General features: G+C 42.2%; 2 protein-coding genes across 4 annotated transcripts in view; one reads left to right on the plus strand and one right to left on the minus strand.

Moving 5' to 3' along the window:
• The window catches only part of LOC125454813 (uncharacterized), a 71,612-nt gene extending 67,747 nt beyond the window's left edge, over positions 1 to 3,865 (plus strand). For all 3 annotated transcript variants that reach the window (XM_059648316.1, XM_059648317.1, XM_059648318.1), the window contains 2 exons: positions 185 to 407; positions 2,510 to 3,865. In XM_059648316.1, coding sequence (XP_059504299.1) covers positions 185 to 407; positions 2,510 to 2,649 — 363 coding nt within the window. In that variant the 3' untranslated portion in view covers positions 2,650 to 3,865. The remainder of the gene's footprint in view (positions 1 to 184; positions 408 to 2,509) is intronic.
• Positions 3,866 to 5,992: 2,127 nt separating this feature from the next.
• Positions 5,993 to 25,369, minus strand: dnaaf10 (dynein axonemal assembly factor 10). Its single transcript, XM_059648319.1, has 9 exons — positions 25,149 to 25,369; positions 21,446 to 21,546; positions 19,004 to 19,134; positions 17,727 to 17,828; positions 15,149 to 15,264; positions 12,888 to 13,022; positions 10,956 to 11,053; positions 9,004 to 9,224; positions 5,993 to 7,493 (listed from the first exon to the last, which is right to left on the minus strand). The coding sequence occupies exons 1-8, from the start codon at positions 25,332 to 25,334 to the stop codon at positions 9,017 to 9,019; spliced, it is 1,077 nt and encodes a 358-aa protein (XP_059504302.1). The 5' UTR covers positions 25,335 to 25,369; the 3' UTR covers positions 5,993 to 7,493; positions 9,004 to 9,016.
• Positions 25,370 to 25,625: the final 256 nt, after the last annotated feature.

Here is a 25,625-nt window from a genome sequence, read left to right on the forward strand (position 1 = left end):
CCTGTGATGTCTGCAGTATGGAAAGTCAGGCCTTAGGAGCAGCTAGTCTGAGCTGCGCAAACCCTACATAAATACAGCACAATTTAATTTGAATGAGATTAAGCAGTGCAAAGATTGGACTCGTCAGTATAAGATGCAGATTTAAACATCTAACTGAAAACAATGAAATGACTTCCGTTTTCAGGTGCATGATGCTTACATCGAATTAGCAGAACTTCTCCTCAAGACCAATCCCCTGCAAGCAGTGGATGTTTATAGCAAATTTCCTTTGAAACCCATTAATTCACAAACATTTGATGATGCTTTCATTACTGGAGAGATCGTTCGCCTGTTAATGAAGTATGAAAAGTACGATGACAAGCGCCTGGCTCCAAACTTGATTGCGTATGGGAGAGTGATGGGACTAGGTGCGTAAAATTCTGAAGGAGGGTCACCAGACCTGAAAGATTAACTCTGTTCTTTTTTCCTTCACAGATGCTGGCAGACCTGCTGAGCTTTTCCAGCAACTTTATTTTCGTTATTGTCATTATATGTACTAGTTACCTCAACATTGTTCATATTGTGTTGAAACTGCAATTTGACAAGTATATGCCAAGATAAAACAAGCCATCCTGTTTTTTTGGTGGGTGGAGGAAGACGTAATGGCATGATCGGAATGTCACTAGACTAATAATTCAGAGACCAATAGAGATAGGAATTTAATTCCCACCATCACAGCTGGTAAAATTTAAATTCAATTAATAAAATCTGGAGTCTAAAGCTCGTCTCAGTAATTAAACACCATGACAGAGTTTGGTTCACTGATGTCCTTTAGGGAAGGAAATCTTAAATCAATCTGGCCCACATGTGACTCCAGACTCCCAGCAATGGGGTTGCCTCTGAAATGGCCTGGCAAATCATCAGTTCAAGGACAGTTAAGGATCCTTACCAATGACACCCATGTTATTATAGAAACGAAAACATGTAGCAGTTTCAATCTACATAATTCATTTGGTTATGAAGAAACACATAGGATGGGTTCACCAAGAGGCAATTCATTCTCTTGCACTATTGCCTGACCCTCTAATTTAAAAGGCGCCATACTATTTTCTTTCTCTAGCAGGTTTTTTTTAAACCTGTACATCACTGAGAACTCTGGGATGTTTTATTTCAGAATTCTCTGCAATGGTTCATAATATAGTTTGTTTCAGTGACATATCAGAAATAACTCTAGAGAGGCTGGTATGCCCTCTCCAAGTCACCCTTTGTTTACACATGGAGAGCCCTTGACATTGATCAAGCTCCCTCAGAGCCAGCTCCCAGTGTGAACAGTACCTCTCACACTGCTGTCCTTTTGTCAACCAGAACTCTCTGGACTGGATTAACAGGGAACTCATTCTAGGAGGGCCACCTGGCTGACAACATTACGATATTGAACGAAAGCAACAGATTAGACAGTATTGTTTATCATTTAAGAGTTCTGTATAAAATGGCTACTGCCAAGTTACTTCAAAAGCATGATACACAGCACACTGATTCATGCCACTATGTATGCACAATTAAATAACAAGACAATTCAGCAGAATAGTTATGAGGGCATGTTAAGATAGTAAAGCTGTCAAAGCTAAGTTACAAAATATGAAAATGTGTGCCTAATTAACAGGCAGGAATAATAAAAGTTTATCCTTTATCCACTTTACAATTAGGAGAAAATCCAAAAAAATTAATATACACTCATTTAGGTTCAGTTTGTACTAACAGTAACTTGTTACCAACAAAGATTCTTGGTAGTGTAGATGTGCAGAGGCATCTTGGTGTCCATGTACATAGATCCCTGAAAGTTGCCACCCAGGTTGATAGTGCTGTTAAGAAGGCTTACGGTGTGTTAGGTTTTATTGGTGGAGTGACTGAGTTCCGGAGCCGTGATGTCATGCTGCAATTGTACAAAACGCTAGTGCGGCCTCACTTGGAATATTGCGTACATTTCTGGTCGCCCCATTACAGGAAGGATGTGGAAGTATTGGAAAAGGTGCAGAGGAGATTTACCAGGATGTTGCCTGGTCTGGAGCGCAGGCCCTATGAAGAAAGGCTGAGGGACTTGGGTCTGTTCTCATTGGAGAGAAGGAGGCTAAGAGGGGATTTAATAGAGACATACAAGATGATCAGAGGATTAGATAGGATGGACAGTGAAAGCTGTTTTCCGAGGATGATGACTTCAGCTTGTACAAGGGGGCATAGCTACAAATTGAGGGGTGATAGATTTAAGACAGATGTCAGAGGCAGGATCTTTACTCAGAGAGTGGTAAGGGCATGGAACGCCCTGCCTGCCAATGTCGTTAACTCAGCCACATTAGGGGCATTTAAACAGTCCTTGGATAAGCATATGGGTGATGATGGGATAGTGTAGGGGGACGGGCTTAGATTAGTTCACAGGGCGGCGCAATATCGAGGGCTGATGCGCCTGTTCTGCGCTGTATTGTTCTATGTTCTATGCCCGTGTCTTCTACGTAATGTTTGCACTGCTTTGCAGCTTCCATTGATAACTACATCAACACCCTTGATCGGAAAATGAAGAACGAGCTTTTGATGAAAGTCTATGCAGGAATCCATGATAAGCCCATCGAAGATACAGAACTTCAAGCATTCTTCACTTTCAAACACTGGATATAGGATGCCTTGTTATTGGCAATAAAGTGTCACAAATGCACAGTCTGCGTAGCAAGATTTCAGGGTTAAAAGTTAACCTGTTGAATGGAATCATATGTTGTCAAAAGGTTTTTGTCAATTGTGTTAAATTTTGTATCAACCTGAAGAAGCAGCAATTTTGTGTGTTTTCCTTCCTTTCAATTCACTAAACATTCTGTGAGTTCAAAAGTGTTTTATGGTTTGCGTCATCGTTAGCATTTCTGAAGTAAATGTTTCTTAAGTAACAGAAGCTGATAATAAGATGATGGGACTGTTTTTACTAAGTAACTTCCAGGATTAGAATTTTTTGGTTACTTACTCAACTGGATAATTTAATTAATTTCTGGGAAACTGGTATTTGTACAGAGAAGTTCAATACAACTAACTATGTCTTGTACTATGAATGCTTCACAAGAACCTATTTTACCACAGCACTGTCACACAACTTCAACCCAATAACTTGGGCTAACCATATGTTTCACTTGCTGGCAATCTTGTAGAACACTGCACTGAAGAATTGTCAAGCTATTTAGTGCCCAAATACCTGACATTTTTTCACCCTACTCCACTTTAAAAATGAATATTGAATGAGTAATTTGTACTTAAATACTATAAGATAATTCTTTATTGTGTAACCTGCCCCGATATGAATTAAATGACTGAATTCACATTGTTCAAGTACATTGTGGTCAATTGCAGCTAAATTGAGCAGTTGCCGCAAATAGTTTTTATGTGTCCCCTTCCTGTCCCACACAGGTAGCCCTCTACATCATCAGTACTTTGGATAATCTAGTTTCATTTAGTCAGCAAGAGATATTTCATTACAATCCAGTGTTATGCTCCCAATCTGATTTTTCCCACCCTTTGCAAGGTCATTTCTACAACAAAAACATTCAACAATAGTGGGTAATTTATAGGATTGCTCATGGCAATATCCTGGTAAATTACCTTCAAATTCTGGAGAGTTGGCAACTCAACATAAACAGAAAGAAAATACCTCAAAATCCTCGTCCTCACCTTCACACTATGACATTAACAACTGACACTACAGACCGCTGTACCTACTTTAAAACCAAGTATAAAAACTGAAAATGCTCAGCACATCTGACACTATTTAACTCTTAAATGTTTCAGATGACTGATGTTATACCCCTAACATGTTCCGGTTCTGATGAAACAGATTTTTAGGAAGCATGAAGGACTTCTGGTTTAGCTGATCAAAGTACCTATACAATAAACTTGTGATTCTACTTAACCATCAGTCATTATCTAACTGGTGCATTCTTCGTTATAATGCCTATACCGATAGAAGTCCATTTGCCAATCAGAAAGTATTCTCTTCTCATCAGTGGAATGTGTTTACAGTGCTATCTTGTGAATGTTCAGAAGAGTTTAAAACAAAAAACTTTGGCAAAATGGCCTTGCCCAGCAATAGTCAAGTTCCATGTTACCAAACAACTGTAAAGGCATCAAACTTATTAAAATGATTAAAATCCCAAATATACGATCCATGCAAACATGTAAACAAATGTTAAGGTACAAAGTGAAAAGAGGTGGACATGTAGCTGTACATATCAAATTTCTGCATTTTACGAGATCTTGAGGAACAGTCAATCCTGTTTCAATGTTGATCATTTTTGTAGAACCGTGCACACCATTTCGAATGAGCTTACAGTCTGCAAGTTGTTCTCCATGTCACTGTCTGCTGTAGCAAAACTGCAAGTTATAACCATGGCTTGGGCCCCTGAGGTGTGGTGGTAGTGTTCCCACCTCTAAGCCAGGAGGCATGGGCTCAAGTCCCACTCCTTCCAGAGGCTGTAATAATATCACTGAAAATGTTGGTTAGAAAGTATCTATAATCATGGCTTTACACAGACGGTGTTTTCATGTGTGAAAACTAGCTGTTGGGTCCACAATGGGGATGATCCATTCTTAACCAAATTTTGACAGGCAATTGTCAGAATTCCTGTTATCTTTTGGTATAGCTGGGACTGGTGCAGGGATCAGTCCCCCTCTTTACAAAATGAGTTTTGGAAGGTAGTCCTTCTTTCTGGCAATAACCACAGTGCAGTAGTCTCATCTCCAGAGACGTGACGGTCTCATTGTGAACAATGCATTCCAGATGATGAATATTAATGTCCCTATAATTACACTTGGATAGTTATTCCTTTGAAAATTCCTGTTGAGCTTGGTTACTTTCTGGTCAAGGTGTAGAGCTGGATGAACACAGCAGGCCAAGCAGCATCAGAGGAGCAAGAAAGCTGATGTTTCAGGCCTAGACCCTTAATCAGAGCTCTCCTGCTCCTCTGATGCTGCTTGGCCCTGCTGTGTTCATCCAGCTCTACACCTTGTTATCTTAGAGTCTCCAGCATCTGCAGTTCTTACTATCTCTTACTTTCAGGTCAGGTGACTTTGATGACCATTTTAAAGTGTTCCAGCTGAGTTTTAACTGATTTCTGTCCAAGTCCAGGATTTTTGAGTTAGCTGGATGAGATTAAAGTTAAGAAGACCACATTGACAATCATCATCATGACAAGAGGGTATGCACATTGACATGTGTTAAGAAGTACACCCTCACGGAAGATTCTGGTGCTAAATTAGTTTATCACTGCTGACTGGAAACACTTGTCAGAAGGCTGGCATCTGGCGTAACTGGGTCCTGGTCAAGGTTAGGATTGATCCAGTGATTTTCTATAAAATGTTAAGCAAAGTCTGTCAGAACAGCCCTAGATTCTCAAGTATTCTCTAATTCTTAGATTCTCTGATGCCGCTTGGGCCCCTGTGTTCATCCAACTTCACACCGTGTTATCTCAGATTCTCCAGCATCGGCAGTTCCTACTATCTCTTAGATTCTCAAGTGTAAGTTTTAAAAGCAGCGCATCTCAATTCTAACAAATTAAAAAGGCAAATCAATCTACCACTTGTATAATTTCACAGAAAACTACATGACTAAAAACATTTATAACCTGGGCAAAGGCAGTGGGATTTAAACAAGGGAAAACATACTTACTCTATGTTTAAGAGTAATGCTATAAGCTTCCTCACAGATTCAGAATTTATGAGGAGTGGAATTTGAAGTTGTAGGTCGCAAAATATGATTCTCCAGAACTAGAAATTGGGAACTGTTGTTGGTGGATTTGATAATACAGCCAGGTCTTCAGTCCTGCAGAACAGCATTAAGAATTAGCCAGCCTGTCCATTTCTCCAATTAATTCCAAAAGGCTAGTAAGGTTTACCATGAGATGGACATTTACTATTCAATTCCCATCTCTGGGGGGTAGAACAGTTTTAGGCTCAGAAATGAAATCAGTTTTACCAGTACTCAAACTAGTGGACTGTGTGATTTTATTGAGAAATCATGGTTACTTTTATGTACATCTGGGAGTATCCAAACTAGGACCCATCCTATTTGTGCCTAAAGCTCTTTGTACTTCAGTCCCCTTACAGGGATAACATTTACATGATTTGGTACTATTCAAAACACAGCAAGGAATTCTGTTCAATATCCACAGCTAAAACATCACTATAAGACAATAACATCAGTCATTTATCTCATTTACTGCTTGTGTGTCACAAGTTAGTTGCCAATGGTGACCATATTTTGAAAGTGTTCCACTTGCTGTGTAATGCTTTGGGATATTTGAAAATGCAGAAGATGCTATTTATAAATGCAATTCTTTTCAATAATCTTAGTGATAGTTTTTACGCGCATATTAAAAATTCGGTTGGCCCACAAATTCACAGTGAACAAGGTGTTACTATAGAAAACAATCCAAAAAATGTCTTGACTACATTTTTACAGCTTGTACAGTTTATTTGAGAGGTGACAAATTACCAGTAACACATTCTCATGCTAATGTGCAAAATATGTTAAGCTAAGAACAAAACTCAACTTTAAAGTGAAATGCCAGAAATGTTTTTTTGGATTCACTTTATTTACAACTGTGGCTAAAAGTAAAAGGTTTGAACCAACCTCTCCCCGTGGGCGATCATAATAACCCAAGAACAATTTACTTCCCCAAGTGAAGACATGGCAGAATTTAGATACTATGTTCCTGTTCTGAAACAGTGAAGAAACAACGGGAAATTGTTTGCACACAGATTATTTAACGTGGAGAAAGAAAAAGCTGACCTTGTCACAGTGTCTGTCACACCAATCAGGATGTAAAGGTTTTGTATCCAACAGGAATTAGCCTGTAACCAAAGAGCTGAAATAGGTGAGATTTTCAGGTTTGAGAGCTTCAGGAAAAGGGGAAAGTATGAGCTGGAAATGTGATGGAAAAGGGAGCAGCTCACATGCATGGACACGTGTGTGTGTTTGTGCACATGTGTATGGCATTCTCACTAATATGGAAGCATACACTCCTGTGTAATCAGATACAGTCCAATCACTGATTGCACAAGCACCCAAATATGAAGCAACTAAGATGGACGCCCCTAGAATATGAACACGTTTAACATCTCATGTATAATATTACAATTAAAAAAATGCAAATCCTTTACACCGTATCTTAATTGAAAATTCTGCAACCATGAGCAGAAAATAAAGCTGGAACTGTCCTAATAAACCAAACATTTTAAACACTCTAAATACCCAAGTCTGCAGTGGTCACTTAGCACAAAATGTTGTACCACCAGATGACAGCCATCAGACTAACACTTCAATCGAGCAATCCTCATTCGAGCCACTAGATGGAGCACCATCAGAAGAATAATGTTCTCTCAAAGATGGACAATATCCACCCTAACAAAGATCTCCGTTGGCTGATGGCACAGGGCACCGAAACCTCTCTCATCGAAAGGCGAGAGAATATTCAGCACAGAATGTACTGCAAAGGGAGGGCAAAATAAACAAAATCAGCTATTTTGCAAATGATTTTAAAAATAAATATTGATAAAAAGACTTTGTTTGCTAGGAGATAATTTGATTAGCTGAAAGGAGACACGTTGATGAAGCTGTTTGTTTTGCACCGATCCAGACAAAGAATGCCAAATTTCACGGATCACAGTTGATATTACAGGCTTCATTCAGTTTTATAGGGCACAGGTGAGATGGCATCTGGTGTATTGTGTGCTGTATTGATCACCTTATTTAAGGATGGATGTAAATGCATTGGAGACAGTTCAGAGAAGATTAACTAGACCAATATCTGGAATGGATGAGTTACCTCACAAAGAAAGGTTGAACAGACTAGGTTTGTATGTGCTACAGTGAGAAGTGACTCGAGTGAAACAACATAATCCTGAGGACTCTTGACATAGTAAATGTGGAGAGGATGTTACCGCCTATGAGAGAATCTAGAACTAGGGGTCAGTATTTAAAAATCAAGGGTCACACATTTTAAACAGAGACTAGCTGAAATGTTTTCTCTCAGAGGGTCATGAGTCTTTCAACTCTCTTCTTGGAAAGGAGAGAGTCCTAGAATATTTTTAATGCAGAGGGAAATATATTTATGTTAATCAAGGTCTGCATGGGGGTAAAAGGTTATATTGGGATAGGCAGAAATGTGGATTTAATTCTACCAACAGATCAAGCATATAGAGTCTCTAACAGTGTCGGATCAGGCCCTTTGGCCCAGCAAGTCCACACCGAACCTCACAGCATCCCACCTAGACCCATCCCCCTATAACTCACCTAATCTACACTTCCCTGAACACTATGGGCTATTTAGCATGATCTTAGTATGCTGTTCTGGTAGAGCATGGGGTGCCACAGTGCCTCAATGGTTAGCACTGCTGCCTGACAGCGCCAAGAACCCAGGTTCGATTCCACCCTCGACAACGGTCCGAGTGGAGTTTGCACATTCTCCCCGTGTCTGTGTGGGTTTCCTCCAGGTGATCTGGTTTCCTCCCACAGTCCAAAGATGTGCAGTCCAGGTGGATTGGCCACACAAAATTTCCCATAGTTTCCAGGGATGTGCAGGCTAGGTGGGTTAGCAGAGTCACAGGGATAGGGTGGGTCTGGGTGGGATGCTCTTCAGAGGGTCAGTGTGGACTTGATGGGCTGAATAGCCTGCTTCCACACTGTAGGGATTCTATGAGCAATCTTCAGGAGCCAAATAGCTTACTCCTGCTCCTGATTTGTCTGTTCTCAGGAGAAAAGGCTACTGACTGGTATGGACTTGCCAACCAATTGGCACCCATTCCGCCCGTCGTAAAAATTGGGCTGTGATCGTTTCAACTTTGGCATTCTTGTATTTGTCCTGATGACTGCAGACTAAAAAAATACTCAGCAACATGTCTATTCAGCAAAAGAAATATTAACATTCATCAGAGGCATTTTAGGTTGTACAAAGAACACAATCTGCTGTTGATCAAAGTTGGCTATTTACACAATACCTTGATCCATTTCTTAAACTCGATTCAGTTTTGTGGCAATCAGAACTCGCACCGTTTGGTCAAATGATGTGCAGACACAGAGGCCCTGCTTATCTGGGCTCCAGTCAAAGCTGCCTATGGGCTGGGTGGACACAGTCACATTTTGGAGCAGTGTGACTGTACCTGCGACTCCCATATCCATGTTCTCAGAGTCCTTTTTAGAGCGCTGGGCAGGGTACTCACTGGAAAACACAAATGGAGGGACATGTCAGTTTCTAGACAACCAAGTCTTTCAGCTTCCACCCTCGCAACGAAGAGATCACAAAACAATGTGGATAGAAGGCCAGTCAGCCCTCACTTGTGCCAGCCCTATGTAAGGGCTATTCACAATGAGACCCACTCCTCTGCTCTATGCCTCAAATGTTCTTCCAAAGTGGGGAATTTCTGCAAACAGTGCTTCATAAACGTCTGTCTTGCACACCACAGGGTCTTGATTCTGATCTGAGAGTTAAGACAGGATCTTTTTGTTAACAATCCTTATCAGCTACTGCAGAGTCAAATATCAACACCTTGTTTAAAAAAAAACTCAATGAGCCAGACTGAAGAAACAATAAATAAAGGTGAAGGTCTCCGCATCCCACAAATAAATAATAATTACTGCTGTCTTATCCAAATCTGGGAGTAACATCCAATGCTTAGCTACAAACGCAAGAAGTAGCTTCCAACCCTCTCAAACCTTGTGCTCAGTCTACATCCCAATTTCAAAACACAAACTGCTGGAAATCCATTTGTACAAAATCACAACTAGACAGTGTCCCAAGATATCAACATGCGTCAGAACTGAGCTTTGCTTTTGCGATTTATGCTGTTATCTTAACATTAAAATGGACAATGAGCAACAGCATGGTGCAGGTGAAGGGGCCCAACATCCTCAAGTGTCTGCTTCTGGGGTGGAGACAGACACAAGTTAATCAAAATACTTCGTAACAGGCCTCGACATCCTGGCCACACCTTCTTCCGCCAAAGTGGTTGCAGAGGACTTCACAATTTATGTCAATAATGTGCAAGTCATACTCCCTCAATTTTATTAGTAACAGACATCAGAAGAGGGTCACGTTGTAATACGCCCTAGTCTTTCAGACTCAAAACGCACCTCCAGCCATCTCTCCAGATGCACACATTTCCGAATTTCAGAGTCAGCACTTCAGGAGCAAACATTTAAGACCAACTAGTGTTTATTTTTTTTTTAAATGCAGCAGGCCAGAGACCTAGGAACCCAGACAGCAGCATAACATTCATTTACAGTCAGTGGTCCCACTGGAGTCAAAATGAGCTCATACAAGTTGTCGGAATCCAGAAATTCAACAGGGTTCAGGATTTTTCAGTCAGTTGGGTTCCAAATGCTCAACTGTACTGGTGCGGTAGTTGAGGGGAGACAGAAACCAGCATTTAGATCTGACCTCAAATATTAAAAAAAAACTAGAAAATCCGTTGTTTCCTTTTTGACAATCCCGTAACCTCTATCACCTTACAGGACAAGTGCATCAGATACACAAGAACACTTGCAAGCTCCCCTCGAAGCCACACACGGAGAAATATATCACTGTTCCTTCAGTGTCACAATCTTGGAACTCCCTCCCTACTAGCACTGTGTGGCTGTATGTACACCAAATGTGCAACATAGATCAAGAAGGCAGCTCATCAGCTGTTTCTCAGGATCAACTATTAACAAACAATAAATGATGGCACAGCTAGAAACGCATAGATGCCATCACTGAGTAAAAAAAAAAATTTACATTTATCGTCTTCTGTAAAATGGTCTCCCCATAATATACAGACGGAAATCAACTTGCTGCCTCATCTCGATTCAAACTTGCCAATGCCTAATTGTTCAATCATTACCCATCATCGGTCACAAAACTTGTATTTCATATGTATTTAAGACATGCTACTATGAGGAGGAGGTTACTTACTATTTCCAAAGGTGCAGATTACCAGAACCTCCTGCTGTCATGAAGATGTCTCTGTTTTGTGGCAAGTGGCGGGCCTGCCAGATGGTGGATTTATACACCTGGGAAACACAGGAGACATAGACATATAAGATAATAAAATGTGAGGCTGGATGAACACAGCAGGCCCAGCAGCATCTCAGGAGCACAAAAGCTGACGTTTCGGGCCTAGACCCTTCATCAGAGAGGGGGATGGGGAGAGGGAACTGGAATAAATAGGGAGAGAGGGGGAGGCGGATCGAAGATGGAGAGAAAAGAAGATAGGTGGAGAGGAGAGTATAGGTGGGGAGGTAGGGAGGGGATAGGTCAGTCCAGGGAAGACGGACAGGTCAAGGAGGTGGGATGAGGTTAGTAGGTAGGAGGTGGAGGTGCGGCTTGGGGTGGGAGGAAGGGACATAGGCATATACTGTGTTCATATACAGAAACACCTGAAGGGCAGAGGAGGAGGAGGAGGAGAGGAGACACAAAGCAACAAAACCACCCACCCTGGCTAACAATGACAACAACCAGAGATGTGGTTCATAGACTTCAGTCAGAGTGGTATCCAAACACTTTCTCTGCAACAGCACACATATCTTCTATTTCACCACAGTGCACAGTTACACTGAACACAGGCTGAGTGACTGCAGAAGATTCACAAGGGGAGTTTTAACTTGGACTGGATAGCTTGGGTGACCACGAAACCCGCCCGAGGTCATTAAAATGAGGTCAATTCAACTTTAACTCTCGAGTCCAATTTTAGGACAGGAGTTTGAGGTTATTTGGAAGCTTACTGAAAGCATAAATACAACTTCTTAAAAGGGGGAAAGAAGGGAAAATCCCTTTCACGCGTTAACAGCTTATCCAGCAACCACACCGACTGAGATGTTCTCAATGCAGCAAACTGTTGTTTAGCAATCTCAACTCGGAGGTCTAAAAACCTACTACATGTCCCCAAATCTATCTGGCTATTGGGCTGGGGACAATCAGTGGTCACTGGCTCAGCCCAAAATAGAACAGATGTTACAAAATCTCTAGCACTGAATTGTTTGGCCTTCACATGCCTTTAAATCCTATGTTCTTTGGCCTATCATTGCCAATCTGTGTCCAACTCACTTGGTGCTGAAATAAGAAACCTAAGCAGAATATAAACTCCAAATGCTTTCTGAAGAAAAAGTAAAAATCCAGAAGTTATGTACTGATTACCTGGAGGCAGAGAAACAGAATGAATGCTGCACTTGGAACACCATAATCTGAAATGTTATTTTTCATTTTCCAATTAACAAAGCTGTGTTAGGTTTCAGTTGCACATAGTTGAGAATTTCCCTGGACCATTTACGCATGGACCTTTTGGGCAAGATTTTTGTTTCTCCATTAACTGAGATGTACCTGGTATCTGTTATTTGAAATAATGTTTACTTCATGGTTACCATGAACAAATTGGAATATACTGCAGCATACTTTCATACTATAAATCACAGCTGGAAATCTGACACACTTCAAGGACGGTACTGACTGGGTGATTTTACAAACTAATGCTCCCAGCAGGGAACAGATTCCAAGTTGGCTTCTGTTATGAAGGCTGTTGGTGGGGTGTGATTACAATCTGGAAACCACTGACAGTGCATTTGAAGAGATTTACCTGAAGGGCGAGTGATTTGTTAGGCTACAGCGAAAGGCAGGAGAGTAGGACTGAGTTACCCACTCTGAGTCAGACACAGATACAACGGGCCAAATGGCCTGCTTTTATGATACAGCCATTCTATAACTACATTTGAGTGGACAGTACCACAGCAACTTGTGAAATTGGTTATCAAGGAGACAAAAAGTCCAGGTTCTTTATATTTTAGCCAAGATACTCCATTCTGTGTCCACCCTTAGAAACCAAAAGAATTCTGCTTTCTCAAAATTAAATACCTTCTCACTGACTGAAGCAAAACCTTTGGTTGCGTGCTGGGTCCTCATGTCAAACACATGAAATTTTCCCTCTAAGGAAGTAGCCACCAGCTTATTCATGTTGATATCTTTCCTGTCAAACTCAACACAACAGACCTGCAAAGAAAGGGATGGTCTCAAATGTTAACATAGGTATCTGTCAATGCTGAGAATCTTTCATTTTTATAAAAGAAAGGACATTTTAAGGTCAAAAGTAAAAGGATTTACACACGACTTAGTTTTACCACAATGAATGAGGTGAGAATGCACATTTAGAATCTAGGAGAAATGCTACTGTTCTTTCCTTGGCAAACGTTTGAAAGATTCTTTGATGTTTGGCTCCAAGGTAATGGTATTAATGTAAAATAAAGCCAGAAGTATTTGGTATTGTGGTTAAAACCAAGGGTACACACTCGAAATGCAGAAGGCTATCCACTGTCATAACCTGTCTACCTGCCTTCACTTGGGAGTCATTTAAACCAAGTGGTCATATTTGAACAGAAAAAAAGCAAGCAGTAGTTTACAGAATGGCATATTGCTCCTGTAGACAGAACAGAGTTCAGGTCTATACAATCAGTTCTGTTCCATCCATAGATACTGTCTGACCTACTGAATATTTCCAACATTTGTTTTTGTCGCAATTAGAAATACATTCCCCTGAATGAGAATCAGAAGTCTAATGTCTGAGCTGAAATTGTTTTTGTTTGGCGGGGGTCGACATGAACCCTCCACCTAAACGTTATCAGGCATGGGGGGGTCATCTGTGGGAGGTGACCAGCTCATGTTGGATGTGCATCCTGCAATGGGGTCCTATTTCCACAAACGCCACCCAACTGAGGATAAGGAGGCGGCGATGGATGTGGGAGAGGCCCTGGGATCTCGATGGCTGTTGGGAGGAATGACACCGTGAAGCCTAATGGAAATGGCAAGGGGTTCTCAGAATGAACTCACATAAGAGCAGAAAAACAGCTTCCCGTGTCCCCCCCACTGCATTCCAACCTCTGCAAAGCCCACTATAAAGCCAAGCTGCACTGCATTACTAGCTCCTGAAACAGCATATGGATCACATACCCTCTTCAGGAAGGTGCTGCTGAACACGATTAAGAGGACATGCCCTTTAGATCCCTTCACTGACTGCCTGTGCCAGTCAGGTGGGTAGACCGGCAGTCTTTCTCCAAGCAAACCTCCCGACAGCATGTCAGGCCATTGCGCCAGCTTGCTTCAGTCTGTCCTTCCCACATTTTCTCTCTGGCCACCAAACCAACCCTCCTGGAGACAGGTGGTGCACTGCATCCAGTAAGCAATGAAGATAAGGGTCTTTGTGACATGACCAAAAGCTCTCTTAAAACTCATTTCCAGACACAGATCATAGAATCCCTACAGTGTGGAAACAGGCCCTTCGGCACACAGTCCACACCGACCATCAGGCATCCCCCCCATAACCCACCTAATCTACACTTTTCTGAACACTACAAGCAATTTAGCATGGCCAATCCACCTAGCCTGTTCATCTTTGGACTGCGGGAGGCAACCGGAGCATCCAGAGGCGGCCCATGCAGACACAGGGAGAACGTGCAAACTCCACACAGACAGTTACTCAAAGGTGGGATCACGGGTCCCTGGCACTGAGACAGCAGTGCTAACCACCTAAGCCAGGCACAAACACAACTTCCCCATGTGTTAACTTAATCGTTGGAGCAAGGGTACAAAGAAGACAGTGAGGGAGAGAAACCAAACTCACTATCTCCCGGAATACTATTTACCATTGAGGAGAAAGACAAGGCAAAAATTCACATCTTACTGGTTTGTGAATAGCTTCCCTTTTAGACACACATCAACAGACAGCAACATGAGAAAAGAAATAACAGGCAGGAAAGCTAAGGGAACAGAAAACAAACAAAGGCAGAAAATTTATTTTGAAAAGTGGTTAATATGGAATACAGGTAGTTCTCCTATAACCACAGTAGTTGCGTTCTTGTGTGACCTCGTGCTATGGAAAAATCACTATACTGTACAATAGAAAGTTTGCGTTATCCAAACAGCATCCACTATTCATCAGTTGCGTTACAGCCATTTTGTGTTAATGAAACGTGCATCATAATGGAAATACCCGTACTTGATTCAAGTCTGATTGCAATTGTGTCACTGCGTTTGCATTTCGCCAAGTACTCCCATTTTCCTCACCACGTGCAGGGAACATTTGGGGTTTTATATTTGGTGTAAAATCTAGTTTTGTTTCTTACCCCATTCCTTATGTTCTTTTCCCAGCGGACCGACATAGTTCTCAGATCAAATAGCTTGATATCACCATTGTCATATCCAGCACACACACAGCGCTCCTGGGAGCTGTAGGCATGACCTATCCACGTAGGCACCATCATGTGAATGTGTTTAGGTTAGAAAAAACAAGACAACTAATGTGATTTCCTTCTCAAGTCTCTCAGAATTAAAATAAACCTCAAACAGAATAAATGCTCTAGACTTTTGCTTGCCAATTGAGTTGAGTTAAACCAATGATTTGACAAATAAATGCCAAATATTGCAGATGTTGAGATTTGAAGTGAAAACAAAATGCTGGAGAAACTCAGCAGATCTGGAAGCATCCGTGAAGAGAGAAAGAGTTAACAGTTTGCGGTTTCTTTGCATTTACATTTGTGATATTTCTGACATTCCACATTGGTTCCATAAACTCCCACTTTCCTGGCCCCAGCTACCACATCTTCACCACGGCTGTATAAAACCTCTACATTTCCACCATGGTCTGTAAGTTGTCAGTTTCCTCCTGAATGGATGCTTGAACAGTCACCATCCACCTCACTACTCTTCACCTGGCTCAGCTCCTTCCCACTTTGAACAATCTCTCCTTTACCTTGTCCCATTTTCTCCAAGTCAGAGGTGTGATTGGGAGCACGTGTGGGTCCCAGCTATATGCTGCTTCTTTGTGGAATATTCTTGTTCCAGTCTTACTTAAGCCCCTCCCACAACTCTTTCTCTTGTATAGCAATGAAACTATCAGAGCTACTTCCTGCTCTCATCCTAAATCTAAAAATGTCATCAATTACAATCCTCCTCACACTCTCACCTAATCTCTCTCAGAATCTTCCCTTCCCTTCTTTGAGGTCACCTTTCCATTTCTAGGGAGAATGATATCCACAACAAACTCAATGACTCCCACAGTTATGTTAACGCCACTTTCACACACACCCTGAAATCTATAAGGACTCCGTTCCCCTAGTACCTCCATCTACGTTTTGTTGATACCACCTTCCACAGTAGTCTTTCCAACATGTCGTCCTTTTGCCTCAACCAAGGATTCATCCTCTCCCACAATAGACAGAGCCCTCATCCTTTCCCCTCCCACCCAAGACAATGACTGGATCCTTTAGTCTTCACATTCCATCCCACCATTCTCCACATTCAAAGGATCACCTTGTTCCACCTCCAGCAGGTTGCTACCACCAGATATATGCTTCCCTCCTCTAGCTTGTCAGCATTCTGTCTGTGACCCGCTAGACCACTCCTCTGTCATTCCTAACACTTTCTCTCTCCTTCATGTCAGTTCCCACTGAATCACAGATGCAACACTTGCCCTTTACTTGCTTCCTTCTCACTGGCCAAGACCCCAGGCACATGTTCCAGACAAAACAGCATTTTGTTTGCATTCCTTTCAATTTAGTCTACTGCTGGCCGTATAGTTTTCCTCTACATTGCAGGGGTCAAATGCAGGCAAGACAGCTGTGTTGTAGAACGCCTTCACTTAGTCAATAAGAATGATCCTGACATTCCAGCTGCTTGCCAAATACCATCTTACTCTTGTGTTAACGTTTCTGCCCCAAGCCAGGTGAAGTGTCCCAGCAAAACCCAATGTAAGATGCCTTACAGCCTTCAGGACAAAACACTGAGTTTAAAAACTTCAGAACATGAATTCTGATTACAATCCCTCTTCCCCATGTGCCTGGTTTGCAAAAATAAAAGGAAAATATGACTACTGAACTATGAAAAGAAAAGCGAAAATGCTGGAATGCTGGATTAACTCAGCAGGTCTGGCAGCATCCGTGGAGAGAAAACTTGAGTTAACATTTTGAGTTTGATATGACTCTTACTCACAGATACTGCCAGACCTGCTGAGTCTTCCCAGAATTTTATCTTTTCAATGGCTTTGCTCTCAAAGTCAGCCTATTTTTGAATACTTAGATCTGTTATTAACACCTATTTTGCATCTAGATTTCTTTTATTATTAACGCTTCCTTTGACTTTTGTTCAATGCACCCTCACCAACTGTTCCACTCTTTCCCCCTTCCATTTTCTCAACTGCACAAAAAACATCATCTTCCAGCCCCATTTAGTTCTGAAGAGCCAATGAACTCAAAACGTTAACTGTTTTTCTCTCCACAGTTGCTGCCAGACTTGGTGAGCTCGTCCAAAGCTTTCTGTTTTCCTTCCATGATTTGTCAAGTTGTACTTAATTTATACAAATAATAAAAGTTCTAATATGGCTAAACAACATTTTTTTTTGTCCCAGGTACCTGAAATTTAAGTGAAGCAGAGAGAACAACTACAACATCCACTATAGACAGTCAAAACCAAATTTATCATCAAAATCTGAAGTGCAAGTTTGCTTAATTCAATCAAGGCATATACAGAAACAAACATTTTTACATTCACCATGCCCTTATGGTCACTTCTGACCCCCCCATACATAGCATTTTTTAATAGAAAGAATTAGTTGTAAAATATTAATACATTTGTTAATTCTGTTTGCTTGAGAAGTTATTAAACATTACAGATGATTTCAATACAAAAACTACATTTAAGACATACCAAATGCCACAGTCCAACAATCCCGCCTGGTATCTCCATCTGCAGGCTGCATGTTTGCCACAGGAGTGTCTTTTTGCCTGGGGTCCCAGACTTTCACCATTCCTTTCGAAAACACAATCTATATGATCACATTTGCATGAGGTAATACTTGCACAAAAAATTCAACATCACTTGCAGTGAATACTCAGCAATATATCAGACCTTTACAATGGCAGAAGCTTTCAATAGGACAAATCCAACTTAATTTATTTCTCACTTATATCCGCAACTTTGATTTTGTTGTCTGAAAAGTATGCTAACAACCATCTCAGGTATCGTGCAAAAAAAAACTGATCACCTTTATTTCAAGTAGTTTCACAGAATTATAGAATCCTGAAAGTGTGCAAGCAGGCCATTCAGCCCATCAAGTACACACCACCCTCTCAAAAGGAGCATCCCATCCAGACCCATCCTCCTATCCTATCCCTGCATTTCCCATTGGCTAATTCACCTAGCCTGCACATCCCTGGACCCCATGGGTGATTTAGCACAGCAATCTACATAACTTGCACATCTTTGGACTGTGGGAGGAAACCAGAGCACGTGGAGGAAACCCACGCAGACACGGGGAGAATGTGCAAACTCCACACAGTCACCTGAGGCTGGAATCAAATGTGAGTCCCTGGCACTGTGAGGCAGCAGTGCTACCCACTGAGCCACCGTGTTGGCCAAATTTCTTGCAAGTGCTAGGAGTTGCATCTTTTCAGGTGGTTTGTTGGGAGGTGTGGGCTTGTCAGCAGCATGTCTCTGATGGAAAATTCAAAATACTCCAGCAGAAATGCACAATTATAACAATCTGCGCATTCACTCACTCAGACTCCTTTGGCAACACCTTCCAAAACCATGACCACTACCACTTAGTGTAGCAGATACATGGGAATACCAGCACCTCCAAGCCTCTCACCATCCTGATTTGGAATTATATCGGCAATCCTTAGTGTCGCTATGTTAAAATCCAGAAACTCCCTTCCTAACAGTGCTGTGGATGGGGCTATCCAACATGGGAAGATAGTGGTTCATGAAGGCATCTCACCAGCATTTTCTCCAGGGCAATATATACAGCATTCATACCTAATGATTCTACAATATCAATTAGAAAAGTTCTAGCTGCTTACACCACTGGAGAAACTTTCATGGTCGAACACTGAAATGGACATCGACAGATTTAATCATTGCAGCATCTCGAAAGAAAAAGGCAGGTGACATTCACAAGAGACGAATAATTGATACAAATTTACCATCTCTGCTGCCAGTAACCAATTCTGGGGCTCCTTCCCCAATTCCCAAGCCTCCTACACCATCAATGCTATTTATAATCTCCTTGTGCGCTTTTACCGAATAAACAGGCATTTCCGGAGCCTCCAGATTCCTGAGTAAAGAGAATGAGAAAGGGGAGAAAAACTCATGAGACCTCTGGCAAATAAATCTGGCAGACAGTGCAAGGACATTGAAGCTACTGGCAACATAGACTCAGACATTTACAGCACGGGTGATAGTCAATAAAGATCTGAGGCAATGGAAATGCAAGTGAACATCTGAATACTGCTTAAAATGTTAAAAAAAGTTTTAACTCACCATGCTTTCAAGCAGTGAGATGCAGACTTCCACCACCCTCTGGATGTAAAACTTACTGAACTCTCCTCCTAGTCTTCCACTTCTTAATTTAAATCTTCACCCCCAGTTATTGAACCAACTACTAGTAGAAAAGTGTCTTGCAATCCACCTTTTCTATGCCCCTCATTCTTTTACACCTCTATCAGGTCCACTCTCAAACTTCACTGCTCCAAGGAAAGCAACTCTAGCCATCCAATCTTAACGATAAAAAATAAGGAGACACCATGCAATTTCAAAAGCGACTAGAAATGTAAGCAGTGTAACAGTTGCTAGACAACTTGTCTTTTCAAACTGCTCCATGAGGTTAGGTAACATTGAAATTCCAGACAAAGTTCATAGAATAGTATATTACGTCATGGAACAGAGTATTGATTCAGAGTGAAGTGATTAAAAAGCAGGTTTCTCTCAGAGTCTTGGCACACTATGGTAGTAAACTGCTAATGAAACCATTTCTTTGAAACTGGTTTTCTGCAGGTTATCAGCTGAGCTGTTTAATCAAACTGTCGTTGAAGAAATCTATGCACAAACAGCCAACAGATAAACGTTTCTCCTCTATTAAAAGCTCATGGTACAAATGCTTGCGATGCATTCTGTCTAAAAGCAGACGTAAAAATGCCAAACGATCTCAGCCAAATATCAGCCAGCCTAACAAAATAAACAAAACATTACTGGTTTAAAGATAACAGTGTGGAGTTGGAAGAGTACAGCAGGCCAGGCAGCAGAGGAGCTGGAAATTTGACGTTTCGCGTCAGAACCCTTCTTTGGTCCGGAGTCGAAACATCAAATTTCCTGCTCTTCTGATGCTGCCTGGTCTGCTGTACTCTTCCAACTCCACACTGTGTTATCTCTGGCTCCAGTATTGGCAGCTCTATCTCTGACTGGTTCAAAGATAACCTGCCCTACAAGTGCTGCTGGGTACAGAAAGGTATTTAGCAAATTATGTTAAGGTATCACAAGTAGCACCAGTTAGCCCACCCTCTTGGCATGTGTAGTGATCTCAATGGATTTATCTTGTTCAATTCAGTTCTGCGCATCCATTCCAGGAAAGGAAATACAAGTCTGCAAGTTCTACACCATCAAAGATACCTGTTGCTCTCTTTCAATCGATCAAGCATGCAATGTGGTTGTCACTGGCTCGGCAAGTACTTATCGTCTATCTCTGGTACAGTGCTCCTGCAAATTGTCAGGTTGAGTGTGTTTAATGTTAAAACTGGGTAAAAATATATGGTAGTCACGAATATAGGAACAGGAGTAGTTCAGTTACTCAACTCTCTTCTAGCAGGTCATAACTAATCAATAACATGTCTTTGAGTCATACCCATGTCTTTGAGTCATACATGTCTTTGAGTCATACCCAAGCCACCTAATCTGCACTTCTCTGGACTGTGGGAGGAAACCCAGTGGGAATCCCCATAGACACAGGGAGAATGTGCAAACTCCACACAGACAGTCGTCCAAGGGTGGAACTGAACATGGGTCCCTGGAGCTGTGAGGCAGCAGTACTAACCACTGAGCCACCGTGCCACAGTGTGTAACCTGCTTAGCCCTACAGCCCTTGAAGAACACTGTTTCCTAAATCTGCTCTTTTATCGATCTCACATTCTCAATTCCATCATTGGCAGTCATGATGTCAGCTGCCTGGACGCTGGGTCCAGAAATACTTGCCCAAACCTTTACACCCCTCATTCCTCCTCTAAGATACTCCTTCAAAAATACACTCTTTGACCAGGTCACCTCTCCAGATATTTTTCTTTCAGACTGGTGTCATTTTTTGTCTGAATGGAAACTGGAACTTAGTTACAGAAGGGGGCAGCCACTTGGCCTTTGAACTTGCTTCGCCAATCGATAAGATCATGACCGATCTGGTTTTGGTTCCTGTTATTCACAACAATTCTCGACTCCCTTGTCGATCAAAAATCTAACTCAGTCTTGAATAACTTCTAAGACTCAATCTCTACTGCCTTCTGAGTAAGGGACTACTGATCTTTAGAGACAGGATTTCTCTTCACTTCCATACAGTGTGGAGCTGAAGGATCAACAGTAGCTTTGAGGTTGTGACTACTTACCACATGTGCAGGTTTCCGTCAAAGTCCCCAGTTGACAGGTACCTCTGTTGCAAAGAAGTGGCTCCAAAGGTGCCGCATTTAAAAGGTTTTGATTTTTCAATCTGAAAAAAAATTTATTTTCAAGTTATGAATATCAGTAGGCAGTGCGCTATGTTCCGAGTTACAAGAATTTCAACAAGGAATAGGCCATTCAGCCCACTGAGGCTGGTCTGTCATTCAATTAGATCATGGCTGATCCTCTACCTTAATGTCACTTCCCTGTGCTATTCCTATCTCCGTCTTGAACATACTCAATGACTGAGCTTCCATAGTGTTTTGCAGAACAGAATTTCAAAGGTTCATCACCTTGAGTGAAGTAATCCCTCCTCAGCTAGTCATAAATTTCCTAACTTCTGATTTGAGACTATGTTCCTAGACTCACAAGCTTATTCAGAAACAACATATCCACATTCAGCCTGTCAGAATTACATAAATTTCAATGAGATCATCTCTCATTCTTTGAGATTCAACAGAATAAAGCCCAGACTCCACTATCTCTCATTTTGTAAAACAATCCCTTGCCTCTATGGCAAGTATATACACTGTAGACAGAACAGATACAAAAACTCTCCTGATGGCAGGGGAGTCAGAACCAAGGGTCACAGTCTAAGGATGCACAGTAAAACAGTAAGATGAGGAAAAATTTCTTCACTCAAATTGTGGCGACCCTGTGGAATGCTCTAACCCAGAAAGCAGTTGTGGCCCAAATATGATACCCTTCAGTAAATACAATACACACTCGGGGGAGATTTCTTTACCCAGAACAATTGGAATTTGGAATGCACTAACACAGCAAATGGTTGAGCCAAATCATACAGGTGGGAACGACAGCAGGGCTTCCCAAAATGTGGATCACGACTCTCAGTGAGATGACAGGACAAGCAATGGCAGCTGTGGAAAGGAGATTCAGATTTGAGAGTGCTGAGATTGTCTATGAGACTCCTTTAACTGCGCATGATTTATTTTGCAATCTAATGACATCTGAATGCAATTGCTGACACCAACTGATGTTGCAAAATGCAGATGTCTTCGCTGCTTCTATTATCTGTTAACTGAACATCAACAGTAATTTCAACCATGGGATTGTAACAGAAAAGTCTTTTGACCATGCAAAACCAGAGAAACACATGAGAAGACAATTTGCATTTATCTAACTCTTTTCCTGACCACCAGACACTTTACAGTCAATGAAAGTCAATTTTTTTGATGGATATACACTGTTGTAATGTAGAACATGTGGTAGCAATCGCCAAGCTTCCACAATCAGATTTGTGATGATGACCAGATCTTCAGTTTATTTTGAGATGTTGATTTAAGGATAAATGTTGGCCTGGACAGTGAGCGAAAATCCTCTACTTGTAGAGTCCAAACAGTCCATGCCGACCATAATCCCAAACTAAACCAGTACCACCTGCCTGTGCTTGGCCCATATCCTTCCGACCATTTCTTAATCATGTACTTAACTAAATGCCTTTAAACACTGTAGCTGTACCTGCATCTAACACTACCCCTGGAAGTTCATTCCACACACGAATGACAGTCTGTGTAAAAAATAATTGCCCCTTAGAACTTTAAAAAGACATTTCTCCTCTCCCCTTAAGGATATGCCCCCTAGTCTTGAAATCCTCTACCCTAGAGGGTGAAAGACACCTGCCACTCACCTTATCTATACCTCTCATGATTTGAGAAACCTCTATAAAGGTCACCCTTCAAACACCTAAGCTCCAGTGGAAAAAAAGGTGCAGCTTATCCAGCCTCTCCTTATAACTCAAACCCTTCATTCCCAGAAACAGCTTGGTAAATTTATTCAGAACCCTCTCCCTCCTACAAACAGGGAGTCCAGAACTGGGCACAGTACTCCAGAAGAGACCTCATCAACGTCCTGTGCAACCTCAACATAACGTCCCAGCTCCCGTACTCAAAGGCTGCAGCAACAAAAGCAAGCACACTAAGCACCTTCGTAACCACCTATCTATACGTACATTAACCCCAATGTTTCTCTGTTCTACAACACTACCCAAGGCCCTACTTCTAACTGTATAACTCCTGCCTTTGTTTGTTTTGCCAAAATGTAATACATTGTATTATCCAACTTAAATTCCATGCACCACTCTTCATTCTAGTAACCCAATTGATCAAGTTGTCTTCATAATCTCAGATAAATATCTTCAAAATGGTATTAGGGGATCTTTTGCATTCACCTAAAAAAGCAGGCACAGCATCAGTGATAACAAGGTGTAGAGCTGGATGAACACAGCAGGCCAAGCAGCATCAGAGGAGCAGGAAAGGTTCTGGACCCTTCTTCAGAAACCAGTTTGATGGCTCATGTGAAAGGCTGCACCTCTCACAGTGCAGTCTCCCCACCTCACCACTCCGAGCACTGCACTGGAACATCAACTTTGATTTGTGTGTAGAGTATAAGTTGTAGACTGGGTCAATTCAGAGGTGGGACTACTACCTACTAAGCCATAGCTGACACCAAGGACTGAGTGATGCAAGGAAATGATGGGGTGAATCAAAGAGAAGCAGGAGGAAGTAACTGCAGAGTGTAAACATGAGTACGTTCTGGATGGGCTGAATGACCACTGTCCATGTTGTAAAAACAACATAATCAGACAGAAACTCCACAAGAGGCCATTCAGCCCACAGCGTTCATTATTTATTTAAACATGAGTGTTAAAGAGGTTGGAGACAGAAATAGAGCATTAGATTATGACCAAATTGGACCAAGAGCAACGCAACAAATGCACCTTACATACATACATACAACATTACAGCGCCATAGAGGCCCTTCGGCCCTCAATGTTGCACCAACCCGTGAAACCAATCTGAAGCCCATCTAACCTACACTATTCCATTATCATGTTTATCCAATGACCATTTAAATGCCCTAAAACTTGGTGAGTCTACTACTGTTGCAGGCAGAGCATTCCATGCCCTTACCACTCTCTAGTGCTAACCATCACCATCCAGAAGACCATAAGACATAAGAGTGGGAGTAAGGTCATTCGGCCCATCGAGTTCACTCCGCCATTTAAATCATGGCTGATGGGCATTTCAACACCACTTCCCTGCACTCTCCCCGTAGCCCTTGATTCCTTTTGAGATCAAGAATTTGTCGATCTCTGCCTTGAACGTCCCGGCCTCCACTACGCTCCGCAGCAACGAATTCCACAAGCCCATCACTCTCTGGCTGGAGAAATGTCTCCTCATTTCCGTTTTAAATTTACTTCCCCCCCCGCCCCACCCCGAAGAAAAAGGCTGTCACTATCCACCCCATCTAATCCTCTGATCATCCTATAAGCATCAATGCAATTAGTCCTTTTTACCAGGGATGGGCAATTGAAAACTAGAGGGCATAGGTTTAAGGTTTCTCATACGTGGTGTTCAAAAGTAGTTAGCAAGACTGATTAAGTTCAATATTAGTCTGATGGATCAAAAGAAATGAAATCAGCATGTTCTCTTTAATAATAATCTCTTTAATGGGATAGTGTAGGGGGCGGGGCTGAGACTGGTTCACAGGTCGGGGGCCGAAGGGCCTGTTCTGCGTCCTATAAATGTCGCGCCTGCAGAGTTAACCCCGTCACCATAGCAACCCCGGGCCGGTAACGAGGCAACAGGAGCTTAAGCCCCAGGCCTGGGCCTTTGCTCATGGACCACCGACCTCCTTGACCAGCACCAGCTCCCCGTGCGACACCTCGTAGACCTGCAGCACGCCGGTACCGCGAGGGAAGTTGCCCATGCAGACGAACTTGGCGCTGCAGGGGATCCATTTGCAATCGAACAAGGTGTAGTTGAGTGATTTCTGGATGTGGGCGATGATCTGCGGCTTCTCCAGCGTCGAACTCATGGCGTCCGCATTCACTGCCAACCACGCAGGCGCGGTTGCCGTCGCACCGGAGCCCGGAGGCTGACGGCGCAGGCGCGGAGGCCGCCGCTCCGACGGCCAATGCCCCTCGGCGCAGGCGCAATTACCCGTGGACCTACTCCAAGTCCCATCCCTGGTCTCAAACTCAGACAACAAAGTGTGATAATAAAATGTGAGACTGGATGAACACAACAGGCCAAGCAGCATCTCAGGAGCACAAAAGCTGACGTTTCGGGCCTAGACCCTTCATCAGAGAGGGGGATGGGGGGAGGG

This window comes from Stegostoma tigrinum, chromosome 9 (assembly GCF_030684315.1).
Source record: "Stegostoma tigrinum isolate sSteTig4 chromosome 9, sSteTig4.hap1, whole genome shotgun sequence".
NCBI lineage: Eukaryota > Metazoa > Chordata > Chondrichthyes > Orectolobiformes > Stegostomatidae > Stegostoma > Stegostoma tigrinum.

Bases quoted from the DNA above. Each gene is read 5' to 3' on its own strand.
- dnaaf10 (XM_059648319.1), bottom strand. From the start codon at position 25,334: ATGAGTTCGACGCTGGAGAAGCCGCAGATCATCGCCCACATCCAGAAA. The intron at 15,265-17,726 runs GTATGTCTTAAA...CTACGTGGATAG, and splicing joins TTGTTGGACTGTGGCATTTG to GTCATGCCTACAGCTCCCAG. The intron at 9,225-10,955 runs GTAAGTAACCTC...TGTGTTTTCCAG, and splicing joins AATCTGCACCTTTGGAAATA to TGAGTACCCTGCCCAGCGCT.